The sequence below is a fragment of the Mirounga angustirostris genome, unplaced genomic scaffold (genome assembly GCF_029215605.1).
Source record: "Mirounga angustirostris isolate CCGP_5_RB_7025 unplaced genomic scaffold, mMirAng1.0.hap1 SCAF_13, whole genome shotgun sequence".
NCBI classification, from domain to species: Eukaryota; Metazoa; Chordata; class Mammalia; order Carnivora; family Phocidae; genus Mirounga; species Mirounga angustirostris.
This window is the reverse complement of record NW_026991721.1, coordinates 59,178,345-59,199,247: the sequence shown is the minus strand read 5'-3', so window position 1 is coordinate 59,199,247 and position 20,903 is coordinate 59,178,345. Positions and strand designations below refer to the sequence as shown.

The 20,903-nt window shown below is 36.2% G+C and overlaps 1 protein-coding gene across 1 annotated transcript; it reads right to left on the bottom strand.

Moving 5' to 3' along the window:
- Positions 1 to 10,586: 10,586 nt before the first annotated feature.
- Positions 10,587 to 15,024, bottom strand: LOC123856462 (olfactory receptor 56B4-like). The gene is given in 4 exon segments (XM_064575853.1): positions 10,587 to 10,750; positions 10,753 to 10,845; positions 10,848 to 11,533; positions 14,945 to 15,024. Coding segments are annotated over 4 exon segments (1,023 nt in total).
- Between the last annotated feature and the right edge of the window lie 5,879 nt (positions 15,025 to 20,903).

Here is a 20,903-nt window from a genome sequence, read left to right as displayed (position 1 = left end):
CTTATACTATCAAGTCTTCTCATTCATCAAATGTGGATTCTCTCTGCCTTTGTTTAAATCTTTAAAAAATTTTTACTAAAATTTTGTACTTCTGCACTGTTCTTATTATGATTATTAGTATTTTGAGATATTTTGAATGCATATGAGTTTTTTCATTATGTATTCGAATGTGTATTTATGACCTATGGAAATCCAGTGAATTTACCTTTTTTAGTGTTATTATATTGGTTTTTGTTATTTCCTTTTGCCTTCATTCATTTTGCTAAACTTGTGCTACTTTTAAACATTTGGTGAGTTTTTTCTGTATTATCTCAACCAATTAATGGTTGCTGGTAAACCAAATATTTTGGGTTTATTATTTTATAAATTGCAGTTTTATTGTTTTGTTATTTCTGTCTTGTGCATCATCCATTTTGCTAAACTGTTGTCAATTTTTAAATTTTTTCCATTAATGCTCTTTTTCTGATTTTCTATGTATAGCAAAAAGTTGCTTGCTGGGCATCTGGCTGGCTTAGTCCATAGAGCAGGCAACTCTTTTTTTTTTTTTTTTAAGATTTTATTTATTTGACAGAGAGAGAGAGAGATAGCAAGAGCAGGAACACAAGCAAGGGGAGTGGGAGAGGGAGAAACAGGCTTCCCACGGAGCAGGGAGCCTGATGCGGGGCTCGATCTCAGGACGCTGGGATCATGACCTGAGCCGAAGGGAAAAAACTTAACGACTGAGCCCCCAGGCGCCCCAAGCAGGAAACTCTTGATCTCAAGGTTGCAAGTTAGAGTCCCATGTTGGGTGCAGAGATTACTTAAAAATAAAATCTTAAAAAAAAATAGCGCAACAAATACCTTTTTAAAAAAGTTGCTTGCAAACAATGCTATTTTCCCTCTTTACAAATATTAATATATCTTAATCTTTGTTTCATATCTCACTGAAACAGTTGGAAATTCATGATCAATGTAAAATAAGTATGATGGCAAACATTTTCAATTTTTTTGGTTGATTTAATGGGAACTCAGCTTCAGTTTATATTAAATATGAGGTCTTTTAAAAACAGTCATATGTCTTTTTATTGAGTGTAATAAAGCAGTGTTTTGTTTAAAGTTGTTTTTGTTCCAGGAATCTCGGATATAGAATTTATTATTCTAGGCCCATCGATTTATCATTGATTTACTGACAATCCTGGAACTCAGTCTCACTTCTTTCCTGTTTCCTAGTCACAGAACTTAGTCTCTACAAAAGTCAAGAGCCTGAGAGAAGGAGGTACAAATCAAATAAGGAAAGCCATAGAAGGCAAGGATAAGGCATATACTAATCAAATTCAGAGATGAGGAACAGTTTCTTACAGGATGGTGGGAAACGTCCACCCCTCACCTCTCAGGGTACAGGTCATTGACTGGTTTACTTACGACTTCAAGAAGGTCTTGGAAGAGATCTGCAATGCCTTCTGTAGCTGCGTCTGCTCTCCTGGCTTCAGCTGCCTGTGTTCAGCTTTTTGTTGTTCAGAACAGATTCTTGTCCTTGCTTGCCACCCCTGGAGTCTGGGGGTTTTGTATAAATTAGATCTGTGAGATGCCTGATCCTGGTGTGGTGCTCTCTAGGCCCTCCCTACCTTATAACAAGCATCCTGCAGGGGCTTTTTTGGCATTGCAATGGGAATACAACCCAAATGCTCTTAGGGGTTAGTTCACAAGATGTTTGGGTCCATTCAACTCTAATCCCAGTGTGGCCCACCAGACGGCTTTTCACTCCAGGTTCCTCAAGGATTAATTCACTCTTGTCTGATGAATAGTGCTCCTCATTCTAGGAAGGTTTTGAAGTCTCCCTATCTCAAAATATATCTTTATTCTATATCGTTTCTAGAGATTGCCCCTATCTATTTCCTGCATCACAAACATTATGAGTAACCTCTTTATGTTGCTTCCTCATCCTCACCTCCTATAGATTTCTTGTCTTACTTCAATTTAACTTTTGTTTTAGCATCACATAGAAATTGCTCTTGCTAATGACTTCAAGTGCCAAAAATATTGGATATTTTTTAGAATGTAATCTTACCTGAACCCTCTCTACTATTTGTCTGTGTTGATCAGTTCCTTTTTTAGGGCCACTTGCCTCTCTTGTCTTTCATGACGTTGTAATTTTAGTGTTAATTAAACTGGAATAAAAGAGTGATATAGAATTTGTATTCAGATCAAATGTTGCTTAATCAGAGATGCATTCTCTGGTCATTTTATCTAAAATAGGAGTCCTGACTCTATAACTCTCTGCTCTATTTATCTCTATGGCACATATCACGACATGTCATATTATCAAGTCATTTATTTGTATCTCTTTTCTTTTTCACATTAAAATGTAAGCTCCCCAAAAGCATGCTCTTTGTAATTTTTGTTCACTGCTCTGTCCCTGGTACCTAGACCAGTTCCTGGCATATAGTAGATATTTTATGAATATTTGTCAAATAGATGAATGAATATTGAGAAGAGTGAATAGAGAAGCAGTCTAGAGGAATTTCCAAGTGTGATGCTTATGTTTATATACAGTGACATTTTACCCTTTTCCGTTTAATAATACATGTATTCTAACTACATATACTATTATTAAATAAAACTTTAATTTTTATTTTAATTTTTTCAAATTAGCTTAAGAAACTTCCATTTACTTCTTTGTTGCTTAAAGACTGCTGTCAGAGATTCTAACAGTTAAAAATTACTTGAAACATAGTAACATTGTGATAGAATGGAATCAATATATATTTAAGTTTTTATTTTAATTCCAGTTAGTTAACATACAGTGTTATATTAATTTCAGGTGTACAATATAGTAAGCCAACACTTCCATATATTGCTTTGTGCTCATCAAGATAAGTGTACCTCTTAATCCCTACTGCTTACTCAATCCATCCCCCTACCCACCTCCCCTCTGGTAGCCATCAGTTTATTCTCTATAACTAAGAGTCTATTTCTTGACTTCTCTCTCTCTTATTTTTCCCCCCTTTGCGTGTTTCTTTTGTTTCTTAAATTCCACATATGAGTGAAATTATATGGTATTTGTTTTTCTCTGACGGACTTACTTTGCTTAGCATAATACACTGTAGCTCCATCCATGTCAGTGCAAATGGCAAGATTTCATTCTCTTTTATGGCTGAATAATATTCCATTGTGTGTGTGTGTGTGTGTATATATATATATATATATATATACATATACATATACATATATATATATACACACTGCATCTTCTTTATCCGTTCATCAATTGGTGGACACTTGGGTTGCTTCCATATCTTGACTATTGTAAATAATGCTGCTATAAACATAGGGCTTCATGTATCCCTTTGAATTATTGTTCTTGTATTCTTTGGGTAAATACCCAGTAGTGTGATTGCTGGATCATAAGGTAGTTCTATTTTTAACTTTTTGAGGAACGTCCATACTGTTTTCCATAGTGGCTGTATCAGTTTGCATTCCCACCAAAAGGACACTAGTGTTCCTTTTTCTCCACATCCTCACCAGCATTAGTTGTTTCTTGTGTTGTTGATTTTAGCCTTCTGACAGGTGAGACATGATATCTCATTGTAGTTTTGATTTGTATTTCCCTGATGATGAGTGATGCTGAGCATCTTTTCATGTGTCTGTTGGCCATTTTATGTCTTCTTTGGAAAAATGTCTGTTCATTCTTCTGCCTATTTTTAATTGTATTGTGTTTTGGATATTGAGTTTTATAAGTTCTTTATGTATTTTGGGTACTAACCCTTTATTGGATATGTCATTTGCAAATATCTTCTTCCATTCTGTAGGTTGCCTTTTAGTTTTGTTGATTGTTTCCTTTGCTGTGCAAAAGCTTTTCCTTTTTATGTAGTCCCTATAGTTTATTTTTGCTTTTGTTTCCTTTGTTTCAGGAGATATATCTAGAAAGACGTTGCTAAAGCTTATGTCAAACAAGTTACTGTCTGTGCTGTCTTCTAGGATTTTTATGGTTTCAGTCTCACATTTAGGTCTTTAATCCACTTTGAATTTATTTTTGTGTATGATATAAGAAAGTGGTCTAGATTCATTCTTTTGCATGTTGCCACCCAGTTTTGGAATGGATCAATATTTTGATCCATGTGTGAAATTCATTTTTTTTTGCCATAATCAAAGATATGTAATGTTTTAGCAATTTTGTTTAATAGAATATTACATTGTTTGGGTTTTGTAATACATTGCAGAGTGAGGTGTAGCTTGCTAAAATTAAGGTATTCCAAGTCATAAATTATTATTGTCAAGCTATAGCCAAAGAAAGTCACAGATTTGTCAGAACATTAGGGAAATTTGTTTCTGGACTGTAAAAAAGCATGGGTCAGGAGAGTAAGCAATTCTGGTGGAACAGCAATTATTTATATTACTAATTTTGGTAACAATAAATTTGTATACTGATTAAAAAATATGAAGTTGCACCCAAGAAGGACTTGGGAATAACTATGTGTTGTTCAGGATACTGTGGAAAATGCTATGGAGAGAAATGGTATAGATTTCCAAAGGAAGAACATTGATAAGCATTTCTTAGGTTTATTCTCTACCCTGAAATCACAAGGTATTTCAGAAAATCTACAAATATCTAAAATTACCTTCTCTAATAGAATGCCAGTTGCTCTGGGAATGACTGCTGTCTGATAGTTTTCACTAATGAACTTGCCCAAAGGAAAGGTAAATATGCTCAGTGGGTTTCTTCACAGTATCAGAGGGATTAAGTGATAATGACAATAGAATAGGATGGAATTATGCATATTTTCAATCACAGACAATGAATTGGCAATGTGGTCTGAACTGGACCTTTGATAACAGAACAGTAAGACGAATCTCAGTATGGTGTGCAAGATTATGGAACACTATGAACTTGGAAAAAGAGAATGTAAAGATGGGCATATGATGCTCATTAGCAAAACCCTTTTGTGAACTCAGAAGTGGCCTAGCATCAACAAGTAGATGTTTTAATCCACTTCCTGGAGGAGTCTTCTTGGGTTACCTGAGATGAGTGGTCATGAGATTATTCTAGTGATGCTATAATGGGCAGTAAATAAATAAATCAGGCTAATCCACTGACTCCTTCTAAAGCTCAAAATTGTTCTGTTTGTTAACAGGGACAACCAGAAACTCAAGACCACTATGGGTCACTACCAGACCGACATGTAGCTAGCAAGCGGAGGGTATTGATGGTTCCTGACTGTGATAGGGACATATTCTGGATTTCAATTTGCATATCTGGTCATGGAAACAAATGCTTCAAATATCGTCAGAGGATTAGAACAGGACGTATTTTAATTTGGATCCTCTGTTTATATATCCTTATATCAAGGAACCATCTTCCAACAGATTAGTGAAAAGATGCTCAACATCCCTCATCATCAGGGAAATACAAATCAAAACTATAATGAGATATCATCATGCATCGGTCAGAAATGGCTAAAATTAACAACATAGGAAGCAACTGGTGTTGGTGAGGATACTGAGAAAGGGGAACACTCTTTCACTGTTAGTGGGAATGAAAACTGATGCAGCCACTGTGGAAAACAGAATGGAGGTTCCTCAAAAAGGTAAAAATAGAACTACCCTATGATCCAGCAATTGCATTATTAGGTATTTAACCAAAGGATACAAAAATACTGATTTGAAGGGATACATGCACCCTGATTTTTATAGTAGCATTATCAATAACAGCTAAACTATGGAAAGAGCACAAATGTCCATTGACTGATGAATGGATAAAGAAGATGTGGTAAAAAAAAAAAATACAATGGAATATTACTCAGCCAATAAAAGAGAATTTAACCTTGCCATTTGCGAGGATGTGGATGGAGCTAGAGAGTATGTGCTAGGCGAAATAAGTTAGAGAAAGATAAATATCATGTGATTTTACTCATATGTGGAATTTAAGAAACAAAACAAATGACCATAGGGGAAAAAAAGAGAGAGGCAAACCAAGAAACAGACTCTAAACTATAGAGAATAAACTGATGGTTATTATAGGGGGGATGGGTTAAATAGGTGATGGGGATTAAGGAGTGCAGTTGTGATGAGCACAGGCATTGTACGAAAGTGTTGATTCACTATATTGTACACCTGCAGCTAAAAACTAATATTACTCAGTATGTTAACTAACTGGAATTTAAATAAAAACTAAAAATAAATAAATAAATAAATAAGGTACCTATCTTACTGCCTTATACCATAGAACCAGAGGAGAAAAAGAGATTAATCTATTATCTGGAGTGATTAAACCCAGTAACTAAGGGGAAATTAGGTTGCCTGTATGCAATGGGGACAGGTAGACTGTGCTGGGAAACCAGGATATCCCCCAAGGTGCCTCTTAGTACTTTATACAAGTTATTGCAAGTTAACTTTACAGTTTAGTCTTTATTAGGTAATAGAATATGTGATTGGACTCTGACTGAATTTGAGGAATAGGGTAATTTTTCCAGCAATGTATACAATGACTCTTGGGATTGTGCATCTTGTTATTTTGGGGAAAAGATGAGAACTTCTTTGTATGAAGAATAGCTGTATTTTTTATGTTTATTATTTATTTATTATTTTTAGCTGTCTCTTTTAAAATAGAAATATTGATTGCTGAGATTAAGAATTGCTCATATCATTGAGATCATATGATACATGTCTTTCTCTGATTGACTTATTTCGCTTAGCATAATACATTCTAGTTCCATCCACGTCATTGCAAATGACAAGATTTCATTTTGACTGATAAATCACAGACCTGTACCTCTGAAACAAATAATACATTATATGTTAAAAGAAAAAAAAAGAAGATAGTAGGAAGGGAAAAATGAAGGGGGGAAATCAGAGGGGGAGATATGAACCATGAGAGACTATGGGCTCTGAGAAACAAACTGAGGGTTCTAGAGGGGAGAGGGGTGGGGGGATGGGCTAGCCTGGTGATGGGTATTAAAGAGGGCATGTATTGAATGGGTGTTATATGCAAACAATGAATCATGGAACACTACATCAAAAACTAATGATGTAATGTATGATGATTAACATAACATAATAAAATAAAATAAAAAAATAGAAATATTGAGTTGTTTTATTGTTGTATGGGAATTCAAATGTGCGTGAAATGTGAGTAGTCAGAGGTATGAACTAGGCTGTTAATTGACTTATTGTGCCTCAGTTACACATCCTGTTTTTTGGCCTGCTCTGTGAAAATGGATTTGGGTCCTTTATGTAATATGCCTTTATCCACTGGAATCAACTTTGGCAGTAGAGGGCACTGGAGAGACATCATAAGAAGAGAGGTTTTTTTTGTTTGTCTTTAAGTGAGGTAAAATTCAAATAACATAAAATTCAGCATTTTAACCATTTAAAAATGTTTAATTCAGTGGCTTCTATTACATTCACAGTGTTGTACAACTATCACTTCTAATTACAGAAATTTTCACCATCCTCCAAAGAAATGCTTTTGTACACAGTTTCCCATTTTCCCTTTCCTTTAGCCCATGGTAATTTTTTAGCTGGTTTCTGTCCTTATGGATTTGCCTATTTTAGATATTTCATATAAATGGTATCATACAATATGTGCCTTTTTCTGTTTGGCTTTCTTTCATTTAGCCTAATGTTTTCAAGCATGTTGTAGCATGTATCAGTACCCCTTTCCTTTTTCTGGCTGGATAATTTTCCATTGTATGGGTACACCACATTTGTTTAACTCACTCATCAGTTGATGCACATTTGAGTTGTTTTCATTTTTTGGCTATTAGGAATAATGCTGCTATAAATATTCCTGTACACATTTTTATGTGGACATACACGTTTTCAGTTCTCTTGGGTGGTACCTAAGAGTGGAATTGCTGGGCCATGTGGTGACTCTTGTTTAATCACTCAAAGAGCTCCCAGACTGTTTTCTGAAACCGCTGCACCAGTTTATATCCCCACCAGCACAGTGTGGGTGTTTTATTTTCTTCATAACTTCACCAACACTTACCATATGTATTTTTAATTATAACCATCCTAGTGGGTGTGAAGTGATATCTTATTGTGGTTTTGTTCTGTACAGTAATGAAGACACAGCTAATGCTGTTTTGAAAAGACATGTTCAAATTAAATTGTCCACTGGATATGAAAATAAATGTGCTAGAAAAGACAAATAGGCAAATAAATAATAAAATATTGCGACAGTATTAAAATCACATAAGACAAAACAAATGGGTAAATATAAAGCACATGACAAAGAGGAATAGTTTATAAAGATAAAACAGAGGGCACATACCTTTTTACACTCATGGCAGATAGAGTGGAGAGAATAATTAACTGCTCTTATCTTTCTGTTGTGTCAGAATTTTTGCTGAGACTCCAGGTTGGATGTTAGATGTTTACATATTTTCAAAAGAACTGAGAGACACATCCCCAGAGAGTTGTTGAAAGTGGTCTGCACTTGGGGTCCTACACATAGACTCATGCTGTGTGTTTTTGAATGAATGAATACATAAATGAAAAAAAATGTGTGAATGAGAGTTCAGAGGCAGCTTTGAGGATGGCTCAACATTGCTATTTACCAGCTGATGAGTTTGTATAATCATTCAACCTGAGCACCTATTTCTTTGTGAAAAAGGGTTAATAGTAATGCTCCCTAACTAAGAAGGCTGCTATGAAGACTACATGAAATTAGTTGATCATTGTGGGAAAGTGTTCTGCAAACTGTAAAGAACTCTTCAAGGTTAGATGTTGTTATTACCCTACTCCTTTGGGGTAGAAACAGTGGAGGTTGGCTTAAGTTCAAGCCCTTTTCTGTGACTGTCTCTTGCATACCTTTTCTTACTGGAGGATTGCTTTAGTCTGAATCAGTGGCCATTGTCGGTCAAAGGTGAAGTAATAGCTCCTTTTGGAGAAAGTTTATAGTCAATGTTCTTGGGTAAGTGTCCAAGCATTACTCTTAGGATGGCTGGTCCTACATATGGACTGACTTCCTGCAGGTCTGCTGTGCTGCCCAGGGCTCACTTCCCTGGTAGGATGAGCTCATGGTGTTGCTTAAGCCTGGAGCAGTCTTCTAAGAGGTTGTTCTCCAAGGTGTACTCATGCAAACTTTCTGAGGCCATTCTTCATATCATGGTCCAGGATATTGATACATCGGTCCACAGACTATCTTATACTGCTGACCAGCCACATCATGAATCAAGTATTAAGCATCTGTCATGTGCAGAGTTCCTGTACTAGGCTCAGAGAAAGTACAAAATGAACATGGATCAGTGTTCTTGCACTCAAAAGTGTACATTTTTGTTAGATGTGCAAACAATAAAATTTAATTTAGACTTAATTGGTTATTTGGAGCTACTTTTCTAGGGCATTTTCTAGGACAATTTTCTTCCTTTCCTAGGAAAACTTTGTTGCATAATTAGATCAGTTTTTCCATGTGTATATCATATCTCAAAGACTGTTTTCTTTATTATCTCTTTTGCTTGTCATGGCATGCTGTGACTTTGAATCAACAAAATGCTATGATTACTACTACTTTTGAAGGATGGAAGCAGAGTGAACTTTCACAAGTTCTTCAAGATCATGTAGAAATTCTGGAACAGAGCAAGAGGAACAGGGAGAATAGTGCAAAGGTTACGAAATCAGACTTCCAAGGAGTAGAATCACATCTCCCCCACTTGAAAACTATGTTGGCGGGGCAAGTTCTGTAACCCCTAGTACCCTTAGCTGTACGTTGGGAATAATATTGTATGTGCCTCACAGGGTTATTGAGTATTAAATCAGATTTGTGTGTGTGTGTGTGTGTGTGTATCAGTTATCTGGCCTATGAGAAGTACTTAGCACTTGTTAATCATTAATTAATTAATTGATTATTATTATTGAGATTATCTGGTACGAAAATACAATTTTTTTCTGTCTTTTTAAAATAGACATTTATTTATTTTATTTTCCTTATTATGAAAATGACATGAAAAACACATAAATATGTACAAGTTAGAGTCAATTCATGCAAATAGTTATAAAGTCTTCATTTTCTATTACTATTAGTGAATTTTTTGGAATAAATTTTTGCTTACATTTAGACTATTTCTTTTGGATTTTTTTCTAAATACAGGATTACTGGATGAAAGAATATGAACATTTACAAACATTTCAGTAAATTTTATCAAATTGCTTTTTGGTGCACTTGGGCCACTTGACATTCCTACCAGCTCTGGGTAAGAGTATCAGTCTCAGAATCACATCCGTGGTTAGCAACATTTCACTTTTCTTTTCTTTTCCTTTTTTTTTTTTTTTTTTGCCCATAGGATCCAACAGTACATTAAAAGGATTATTCACCACGACCAAGTGGGATTTATCCCTGGGCTGCAAGGTTGGTTCAACATCCGCAAATCAATCAATGTGATACAATACATTAATAAAAGAAAGAACATTTCACTTTTCTATTCTTACTTTGGTAACAGGAAATTTCATTGTAATTTTCATATGCATATTTTGATCAGCGAGACTGACAGTTTTCATGATTTTATTGGCCATTTTTTTTCCTAGTGAGAGATAAAGGCAGATTACAACCCAGGTCTAGTGAGATCTAAAACCTCTGTCCTTTCCACGCATGCCTTGTAAAGCTGGAGTTACTTAGTGGACTTATCTTCACTCAGCCCAAGCAGTCTCTGGAAGCCCAATCTGAGCTCCTGCATCCTGAGTGCATAGACCATGGGATTGAGTGCAGGGGGGATAACATTGTGCAGCACATTAAGGAGTACAGGGATTAGGGGGATCTTCTTCTCTGCAAGTGTGTGACAGACAGCACAATGATACCTGTGTAGAAGAAGAGAATGAGGATGAGGTGGGAGCTGCAGGTACCCAAAGCCTTCGACAATGCTTCTGTAAGTTCAACCTCAGCACAGAGTGAAGGATTAACACGTAAGAAGAAAACACCAGAGCCATATCACTGCCAATCAGGATCCAAGCTAAGATCAGTTGGTAAAATCTGTTCACAGTGATGTCATCACAGGCCAGACTGGTGACCCCCAAGTTAGAGCACAGGCAGTGGTCAGGTTCATTCCTGGAGCAGTAGTGTCGCTGGGCAGCCAGGACAGGCACTGGGATGGTCAGCAGGCCATTCCTGAGCACCATGGACAGTGTGGCTTTGATCACAAAAGCCTCAGTGACTATGGAGGGGTACCGAAGGGGGTGATAGATGGCTACATATCTATCGACAGCCATGTAGTGGAAGATACCAGATTCCATGCACAAGGAGCAATGGATGGCATAGATCTGAGCACAACACTCAGGGAGGCTGATGGCCTTGACATCAAACCAGAAGATGGCCAGGATCTTCTGCATGATGGTGGTGGCCAGGCCCATGTCCACAACGGCCAATATGCCCAGAAAATGGTACATAGGCATGTGTGGCGTGACCTCACATTGGATGGTGATCATGATGAGGATGTTGGCACCAAGAGCTAAGAGGTAGAGCGGAGCCAGGGGCAGGGAGAGCCAGTGCTGCCAGGTGTGAATGCCTGGGAGCCCCATGAGGATGAACTGGGAAATCTGGAGCCTGGAACTGTTGGTAACACTAGTGGAGGTATTCGTGGTGTGGGTGCCCCGTTCTCAGTGTCTGTCCATAAAACTGAAATAAGAAGAAGATTGCGTTTGAAAGTTCAGTTGGGGGTCCTCATAATGCAGACTCCCACCAATGATCCAGTTTCTTTTGTGTGTGAATAACCTTCAACATCTTTTTTTTTTGCTCCTGGAAATATTCCACAGGGGAGTAATAAAACAAGCCAAAATTTGTTCTAAACATAAAGGTTGGAATAACCATTTATCATTACCACCTGTGTATCTAGTAAGCATGTTCAAATGTATATATCAAGAATAATCTTCTTACCAACAGATAACAAATATTAATATTTGGTTTCCTTCCATTTTTCTATTTTCTATTTAAGCAGTTTACATCATTATATGAGATAATGTTGTATCTTGCCTTTGTATTTTAGTATTGTGTTCTAGGACATAAAATAGGCACTCAGTAAAATTTATGACATGGATAAATAAATAAACCACAGCTTTCCAGTATCATTAAAAGCAATGTAGAATCTTAATTTTGATGACTGCTTTATATTCCTAAATTTGGCTGTACCATAATTTACTCACCATTATCTTATTTTCAGATTATTTCCTTTAAGTAGAGTTTTTAAAATGATACAAAAGTGATACATACAAAGAACATAGCCATCTTAGAATTTTATTTTCAGTAATATTTTGATTTTAAGTGTTATAAATGTACATGGTTAAAAGTCAAATAAAATAAAAAATATAAACAACAGACAGTAAGACTTCTGTGCTTCGGTCTCCTAAATTCCTTCCTTTTCCCCAGATGCAGCCAGTAACCCAGTCTGTTAGGAATCCTTCCAGAGATAGTTTTTGTATGAACAAGAATCTACCTATATTTTTCTTATAAAAGACAAAAGCAAATGTTAGCATACTCATCATACCCTTTATCCTTTGTTTCCTTTCCTTTTCTTTCTTAATTATCTTGAGACTGCTCCATATCACAAACTAGATATGCCTCACTGTTAAGTACATGATTTTCTACCACATGGATATCTGATAATTTAATGAGAACTTCTAACATTCAATTTGTTTCAAGTATTTTGTTACTGTAAAAAATGATGTACTAAATGTACTGTTCATATATCTTTATGCATATGTATAAGCTTATAGGAAAATTTCTAAGAGTGAATTGGGGGGTGAAATGGAAAAAGAAAGATTTTGATTGATATTGCCAAATTGTTTTTCAAGAAGTTATTCTGTCCCTGTATGAGAATATGGCTATTTTAAATGCTCTTGATGTATCCTGAAATGTCGCTTCATAGATACACTATAGAAATTTACATACCCAGAGTTTGCTCAGGATTGTGTTTATGTTACTACATCCATCCATTTCATCACATCCCGAATTAGGAATTTTAATTTAAAAATCTTTATTAATAGAGTAAGTAAAAATTGATATTTCAATTTTGGTTCAGTTTTCACTTCACTGTTGAGTGACATTTGACATTTTCTTTTTTTTGAACTTTGACATTTTCAAAGATTTATTTTCCACTTATGTGCTTCTTCACTAATTTTCTCTTTTGTCTTTATGTGCAACTTATCTCATAGTATTAAATGAAATAATGTTTTTCAAATGCTCAGTGTGGAGTCTAACAGTACAACCTTATTAATTTGTATGGATTTCACTCTATCTTTTTTTTTTTAATTTCATTATATCTTAAGGATATTACCTCTGTTGAATTTTCTGGAAATACTTCCTTCAATTCATTTTCCATTAAATTCTATCTATCTTTTCTAAAAAATGATTTACACACATGCATACACAAACTTTTATATAGTCATAACAATTGTAGTTTTTATATTATTTTGTGACTTTTAAACTTTTAATACTGCAAAATCAGTATTTTAATAAATATTTAATAGCATATTCTTTATGAAAATTTATTTTAATTTAATTTTTTAAAAAAGATTTTTTTTTATTTATTTGACAGAGAAAGACACAGTGAGAGAGGGAACACAAGCAGGGGGAGTGGGAGAGGGAGAAGCAGGCTTTCCGCCGAGCAGGGAGCCCAATGCGGGGCTTGACCCCACACCCTGAGATCATGACCTGAGCTGAAGGCAGACGCTTAATGACTGAGCCACCCAGGTGCCCCTATTTTAACTTAATTTTTAAAAAAAATTTGTAATTTCAGGGGCGATTGGATGGCATAGTCGGATGAGTGTCTGACTCTTGATTTTGGCTCAGGTCTGATCTCAGGGTTGTGAGATTGAGAGAGTTTCTCTCTCCTCTTTCTGCCTCTCCCTCCCCATCCCATTCTCTCTCTCTCTAAAATAAATAAATTAAAAAAAAAAAGAATTTGAAATTTCACATGGAGTGAAAAAGTATCTAATTTCTCCCCACTAATAGTTAAACAATTGTTTCAGCATCATTCAATAAATGAGACTTCTTTTTTCCCATTATTCTGAACGTCCTTTTTTGGTCACATATTAAATTACAACCTATATTCAAAGATCATTGCCTCCCAGGACAATCTTTTCTGTTCTTAGTGTCATTACCAATTGAATCATGTATTTACCACACAATAGGGGAGATTCTTAGTAATAACTTCAAAAAATGTTTTAAATTAATGTTAATTTAAATGCTATTCTTTGGAATATTATATATTAAAATACAAATTAATTATGGAAGAATTGATGTCTTTATCCATTGATTCTTTCCATTCAGAAATCTATATGTTTTTCCTTTTTTGTCGTAGGTATTTTTGAATTTTTTCTACTATTATTACTTTTGTCTCTCTTTGTATTTCCTTTTTTTTTTTTTAATATTTTATTTATTTATTTGACAGAGAGAGAGAGCACAAGCAGGGGAAGTGGCAGGCAGAGGGAGAAGAAGGCTTCCCGCCGAGCAGGGCGCCTGATGCGGGGCTTGATCCCAGGACCCTGGGATCATAACCTGAGCCGAAGGCAGACGCTTAACTGACTGAGCCACCCAGGCACCCCTCTTTGTATTTCCTAATTGGCTACTGTTACCTAAGAAAACTCCTGATGACTATTGTTTTTTAAGACACTTTCCAAAATATAGCTCTTTTACAGTATTGCTTTCCAAAGCTAATAGTGTTTTAGTAAATTTTCTGTTTCACATTGTTTTTGGTAGAAGAATATATTTCCTACAGTTAGATAAGTTTGACTATTGTAAGTTTTTATTTTGCATCATATTAAAATGTTTATACATTTCTAAACAATATAAGGGAACAGTGATAGTCAATATCTGTGCCTAGGTCTGGACTTGAAGTAGAATATCTCTAGAACTTTCCCTTCAGTGTGCCACTGGCTAATGATTTTCTGATGAATGGTCTCTATTAGTTTTGATGATTTGATGCCTATTTCTAGTTCTTGGTGTTAAGAAAAATCAGAAATGGGTAAATTCAATCACTATCTGTTTTCAGGATCTTGGATCCGTAACTTAAATGGGAGGATCTCCTGTTGGCACCATTCTTTCAGCTTTGACAGCATGCCTCCCCAATGTCAGGCTCCGAGAGGCAGCCTTTGGTTGCTCTTTTGTTAGGCAGGGGTTTCTACTGTCCAGAGAATTGTTCAGTCTCATTTTTCTCACTTGTTTGCCAGACCTCAGGCTTTTGTCTCTTTAGGGAAGGTCTTGAGGAATAAGAGGGCCAAAGTCAGAAGGATCAAAAGAAGGAAGCAAAGTGAGAAAGCCAAAGATGCAGAGAAAGAGAGGCAGGGCAACCAGAACCCAGAGCTAGAAACATAGAACCAGAAAACGGTGGCCTCCCCTCCCCTTCCTTCCCCTTGACCCCTGGTTACTCTCTGCTAGGAGGTCCTGTAGAGATCCTTTCCAAGTGGAACTGCTTTCTACAGCTGCTTCTATTCGCTTGGCTACACCTGTCTTTTATGCCTTTGTTGCTGGGAGTACACCTTCTCCTCTCCCCTGAGGCCTGAGCAGTTGCACAGATTGGAGCACAGAGTTGCCCTGGACCTTCTTGGCTACTCCCTAGGTCCTCCATGAGGCTCTCTGTAATCTTTTTTCTTGTGTGAACCAAGGCATGGTGTCTTTTTGCCATAGCCCCAAATGGCCCCCAGTGATCTTAGACATATGTCAAGCCTGGTTCAGGGAATAGAAATACTCAGCCCCCAGTCCCATGGAAAGTACTATTATGTGGTCCCTCTGTCTTTTAAAAAATTTTAGGTTAGCCATTTACTTTTTCTTTTTTTAAATTTTATTTTAATTCCAGGTAGTTAACATACAGTGTTATATTAATTTCAGGTGTACAATATAGTAATGCAACACTTCCATATATCACTTGACAACTACACTCCTTAATCCCCATCACCTATTTAACCCATCCTCCCATGCATGTCCCTTCTGGTTATCATCCATTTGTTCTCTATAATTAAGAGTCTGTTTCTTGATTTCTCTCTCTCTCTCTCATTTTTTCCCTTTTGTTTCTTAAATTCACATATGAGTGAAATTATATGGTATTTGTCTTTCTCTGACTGACTTATTTTGCTTAGCATAATACTCTAGCTCCATCCATGTTGTTGCAAATGGCAAGATTTCATTCTTTTTTATGGCTGAGTAATATTCCATTATATATTACTCAACCATAAAAAAGAATATATATATCACATCCTCTTTATCCATTCATCAATTGAAGGATGCTTGGGTTGCTTCTGTATCTTGACTATTGTAAATAATGCTGCTATAAACATAGCGTTGCATGTATCCCCTTGAATTAGTTCTTGTATTCTTTGGGTAAATAGCCAGTAGTGTGATTCCTGGATCATAAGGTAGCTCTATTTTTAACTTTTTGAGGAACCTTCATACTGTTTTCCAGAGTGGCTGCACCAGTTTGCACTCCCACCAAAAGTGCACTAGTTCCTTTTTCTCCATGTCCTCACCAACACTTGCTGTTTCTTGTATTGTTGATATTAGCCATTCTGACAGATGAGAGGTGATATCTCATTGTAGTTTTAATTTGTATTTCCCTGATGATGAGTGATGTTGAGCATTTTTCATGTGTCTGTTGGTCGTCTTTATGTCTTCTTAGGAAAAATGTCTGTTCATGTCTTCTGCCCATTTTTTAAATTGGATTAATTGTTTTTTGGATGTTGAGTTTTATAAGTTCTTTATGTAATTTGGGTACTAACCCTTTATTTTATTTATTTTATTTTTAAATTTAATTTAATTTTATTATATTATGTTAGTCACCATACGATACATCATTAGTTTTTGATGTGGTGATCCACAATCCATTGTTTTCGTATAACACCCAGTGCTCCATGCAGTATGTCACCTCCTTAATACCCATCACTTGGCTAACCCATCCTCCCCTCTAAAACCTCAGTTTGTTTCTCAGAGTCCATAGTCTCTCATGGTTCAACTCTCCCTCTGATTCCCACCCCCCTTCATTTTTCCCTTCCTTCTCCTCATGTCCTCCATGCTATTCCTTATGTTCCACAAATAAGTGAAACCATATGATAATTGACTTTCTCTGCTTGACTTATTTCACTTAGCATAATCTCCTCCAGTCCCATCCATGTTGATGTAACAGTTGGGTATTCATCCTTTCTGATGGCTGAGTAATAGTCCATTGTATATATGGACCACATCTTCTTTATCCATTCATCTGTTGAAGGGCATTTCGGCTCTTTCCACAGTTTGGCTCTTGTGGACATTGCTGCTATGAACATTGGGGTGCATATGGCCCTTCTTTTCACTACATCTGTGTCTTTGGGGTAAATACCCAGGAGTGCAATTACTGGGTCATAGGGTAGCTCTATTTTTAAATTTTTGAGGCAACTCCACACTGTTTTCCAAAGTGGCTGTACCAACTTGCATTCCCACCAACAGTGTAAGAGGGTTCCCCTTTCTCCACAACCTCTCCAACATTTGTTGTTTCATTATTTTATTTTTTTTAAAGATTTTATTTATTTATTTGACAGAGAGAGACAGAGTGAGAGGGAACACAAGCAGTGGGAGTGGGAGAGGGAGAAGCAGGCTCTCTGTGGAGCAGGGAACCTGATGCAGGGCTTGATCCCAAGACCCCGAGATCATGACCTGAGCTGAAGGCAGACACTTAATGACTGAGCCACTTGGCGCTCCTGATACTAACCCTTTATTGAAGATGTCATTTTCAAATCCATTTTGAATTTATTTTTGTGTTTGGTATTAGAAAGTCATCCAGTTTCATTCTTGTGCATCTTGCTCTCCAGTTTTCCCAACACCATTGGTGAAGAGACTGTCTTTTTCCCATTGGATATTCTTTCTGCTTTGTTGAAGATTAATTGACCATATAATTTTGAGTTTGTTTATGGATTTTCCATTCTGCTCTATTGATCTATGTGTCTATTTTTGTGTTAGTACCATACTGTCTTGATCACTATGGCTTTGTAATAGAACTTGGAAGTCTAGAATTGTGATGCCTCCAGCTTTCTTGTTTTTCTTTTTCAGGGTTGCTTTGGGTGTTTGGGGTCTTGTGGTTTCATACAAATTTTGGGATTGTTTATTCTTGTTCTGTAAAAAATGCTGTTGGTATTTTGGTAGAGATTACATTAAATGTATAGACTACTTTGGGTAATACAGACATTTCAACAATATTTGTTCTTCCAATCCATGAGCATAGAATGTCTTTCCATTTCTTTGTGTCCTCTTCAATTTCTTTCATCAGTGTTTTATAGTTTTCAAAGTATAGGTCTTTCACCTCTTTGGTTAGATTTATTCCTAGGTGTTTTATTATTTTGGGTGCAATTGTAGATGGTATTGTTTTCTTAATTTCTTTTTCTGCTGCTTCATTATTGGTGTATAGAAATGCAACAGATTTCTGTACATTGATTTTGTATCCTGCAAGTTTACTGAATTCATTTATCAGCTCTAGCAGTTTTTTGGTGGTGTCTTTCATTTTTTGTTGTTGTTGCTGTTCTTTCAGGTTTTCTGTATATGGTATCATGTTATCTGCAAATAGTGAAAGTTTTACAACTTCCTTACCAATTTGGATGCTTTTTATTTCTTTACATTGTCTGATTGCTGTGGCTAGGACTTTCTAGTACCATGTTGGATAAAAGTGGTGAGAGTGGACATCCTTATTTTGTTCCTGACTTTAGGGAAAAAGCTCTCAATTTTTTCCCATTAAGGATGATGTTAGCTATGGGTTTCTCATAGATGGCCTTTATTATGTTTAGGTACGTTCCCTCTAAACCTCCTTTGTTGAGGGTTTTTATCATGAATGGATGTTGGACTTTGTCAAATGCTTTTTCTGCATCTAGTGAAATGATCATATAGTTCTTATCCTTTATCTTATTGATGTGATGTATTACATTGATTGATTTGCGAGAATTGAACCACACTTGCAACTTAGGAATAAATCACTTGATTGTGGTCAATGATTTTTTTTAATGCATTGTTGAATTTGGTTTGCTAGTATTTTCTTGAGGATTTTTTGCATCTATGTTCATCAGGGATTTTGACCTATATAGTTCTCTTTTTCAGTGGAGTCTTTATCTGGTTTGCTGGCAGGGTAATGCTGGCCTCATAGAATGAATTTGGAAGTTTTCCTTCCTTTTCTATTTTTTTGGAATAGTTTGAGAGGAATAGGTATTAACTCTTCTTTAAATGTTTTGTAGAATTCACCTGTGAAGCCATCTGGACCTGGACTTTTGTTTGTGGGGTTTTTTGATTACTGACTCAGTTTCTTTGCTGATTATCAGTCTGTTCAAATTTTCTGTTTCTTCCTGTTTCAGTTTTGGTAGTCTATATGTTTCTAGAAATTTCTCCATTTCTTCTAGGTTGTCCAATTTGCTGGCAAATAGAAAATTTGCTGAGTTTTCATAATATTCTTTTATAATTGTTTGTATTTCTGTGGTGTTGGTTATTTCTCCTTTCTCATTGTGATTTTATATATTTTAGTCCTTTCCCTTTTTTTTTTTCTTGGTAAGTCTGGCTAGAGGTTTATTAATTGTATTGATTTTTTTTCAAAGAATTATCTCCTAGTTTCATTGATCTGTTATATTATTTATTTATTTTAGTTTCTATATCATTTCTTTTTTTAAAAAAAGATTTATTTACTTTAGGGAGAGCGAGGGAGAGACAGAGCAAGAGGGGGAGGGGCAGAGTGACAACGAGAGGCGGGGAGAGAGAGAGAGAGAGAGAATCCTGAAGCTGACTCTCCGCGGAGCACAGAGCCCAATGCAGGGTTGATCCCAGGAGCCTGAGATCATGACCTGAGCTGAAACCAGGAGCCGGCTGCTTAACTTACTGAGCCACCCAGGCACCCCTCTGTATAATTTATTTCTCTTTTATCCTTTATTATTTCCTTCCTTTAGCTGGTTTTAGGTTTTGTTTGTTATTTTTCTAGTTCTTTTTGGTGAAATGTTAGGTTGTTTGAGATTTTTCTCGTTTCTTGAAGTAGGCATGTATTGCTATAAACTTCCCTCTTAGAACTACTTTTGCTGCATCCCAGAGGTTTTGGATCATTGTGTTTTCATTTTCATTTGTTTCCATGTACCTTTTAATTTCTTCTTTAATTTCCTGGTTGACCCATTCATTGTTTAGTAGATGTTATTTAACCTCCATGTATTTGTGAACTTTCTAGATTTTTTCTTGTGGTTGACTTCTAGTTTCATAGCATTATGGTCAGAAAATATGCATGGTTGACTTCTAGTTTCATAGCATTATGGTCAGAAAATATGCATGGTATGATTTCATTCTTCTTGAATTTGTAGAGGTTTGTTTTGTGTAACATGTGATCTATTTTGGAAAATGTTCCATGAATACTTGAGAAGAATGTGTATTCTCCTGTTTTAGGATGGAATGTTCTGAATGTATCTGTTAAAATCAAGCTGCAATGCATGCATGACAAAGCTTCAGCTAACTAACACGGGGGAGGGAACAGTGCCCACCACAGTTTAATCCACAGAAGACCAAAGTGTCCCAGCTGTCATATACCCATCTCACAGTGTCACTGCATGGGGGCTTCTTAGGGGTGGGTGTGACCTTGGGCTTTCTATAGCCAAGGGAGTCCCTGAGAGTAACAGCCGGAGGATGTCTGCTCTCCTCCTAGCTGACAGAAAGTCCTTCCTTGAAGAGGGATCTGTGCAGTCCACCTGTGTACCTACCTCACTTCACACTATTCAATCAAATGAGAAATTTTTAGTATTTCCCTTTCTTGAGCCTGGTTTCTCAAATACATTTCTTAAACTCTCACCTTTAGCATTCAGAGATGTTCTTCTTTCTTTATGAATATTTTTTTATGTTCATGTGGGTAATTTCTACTAGTCTTTGGCTTCTCACCTAAGTATCACTTCTAAGAAGCCTTCCCTGATTTTCCAAGTCTTTTTAAGATCCCATTCCTGTGTACTACCATAATGCCCCAAACTTC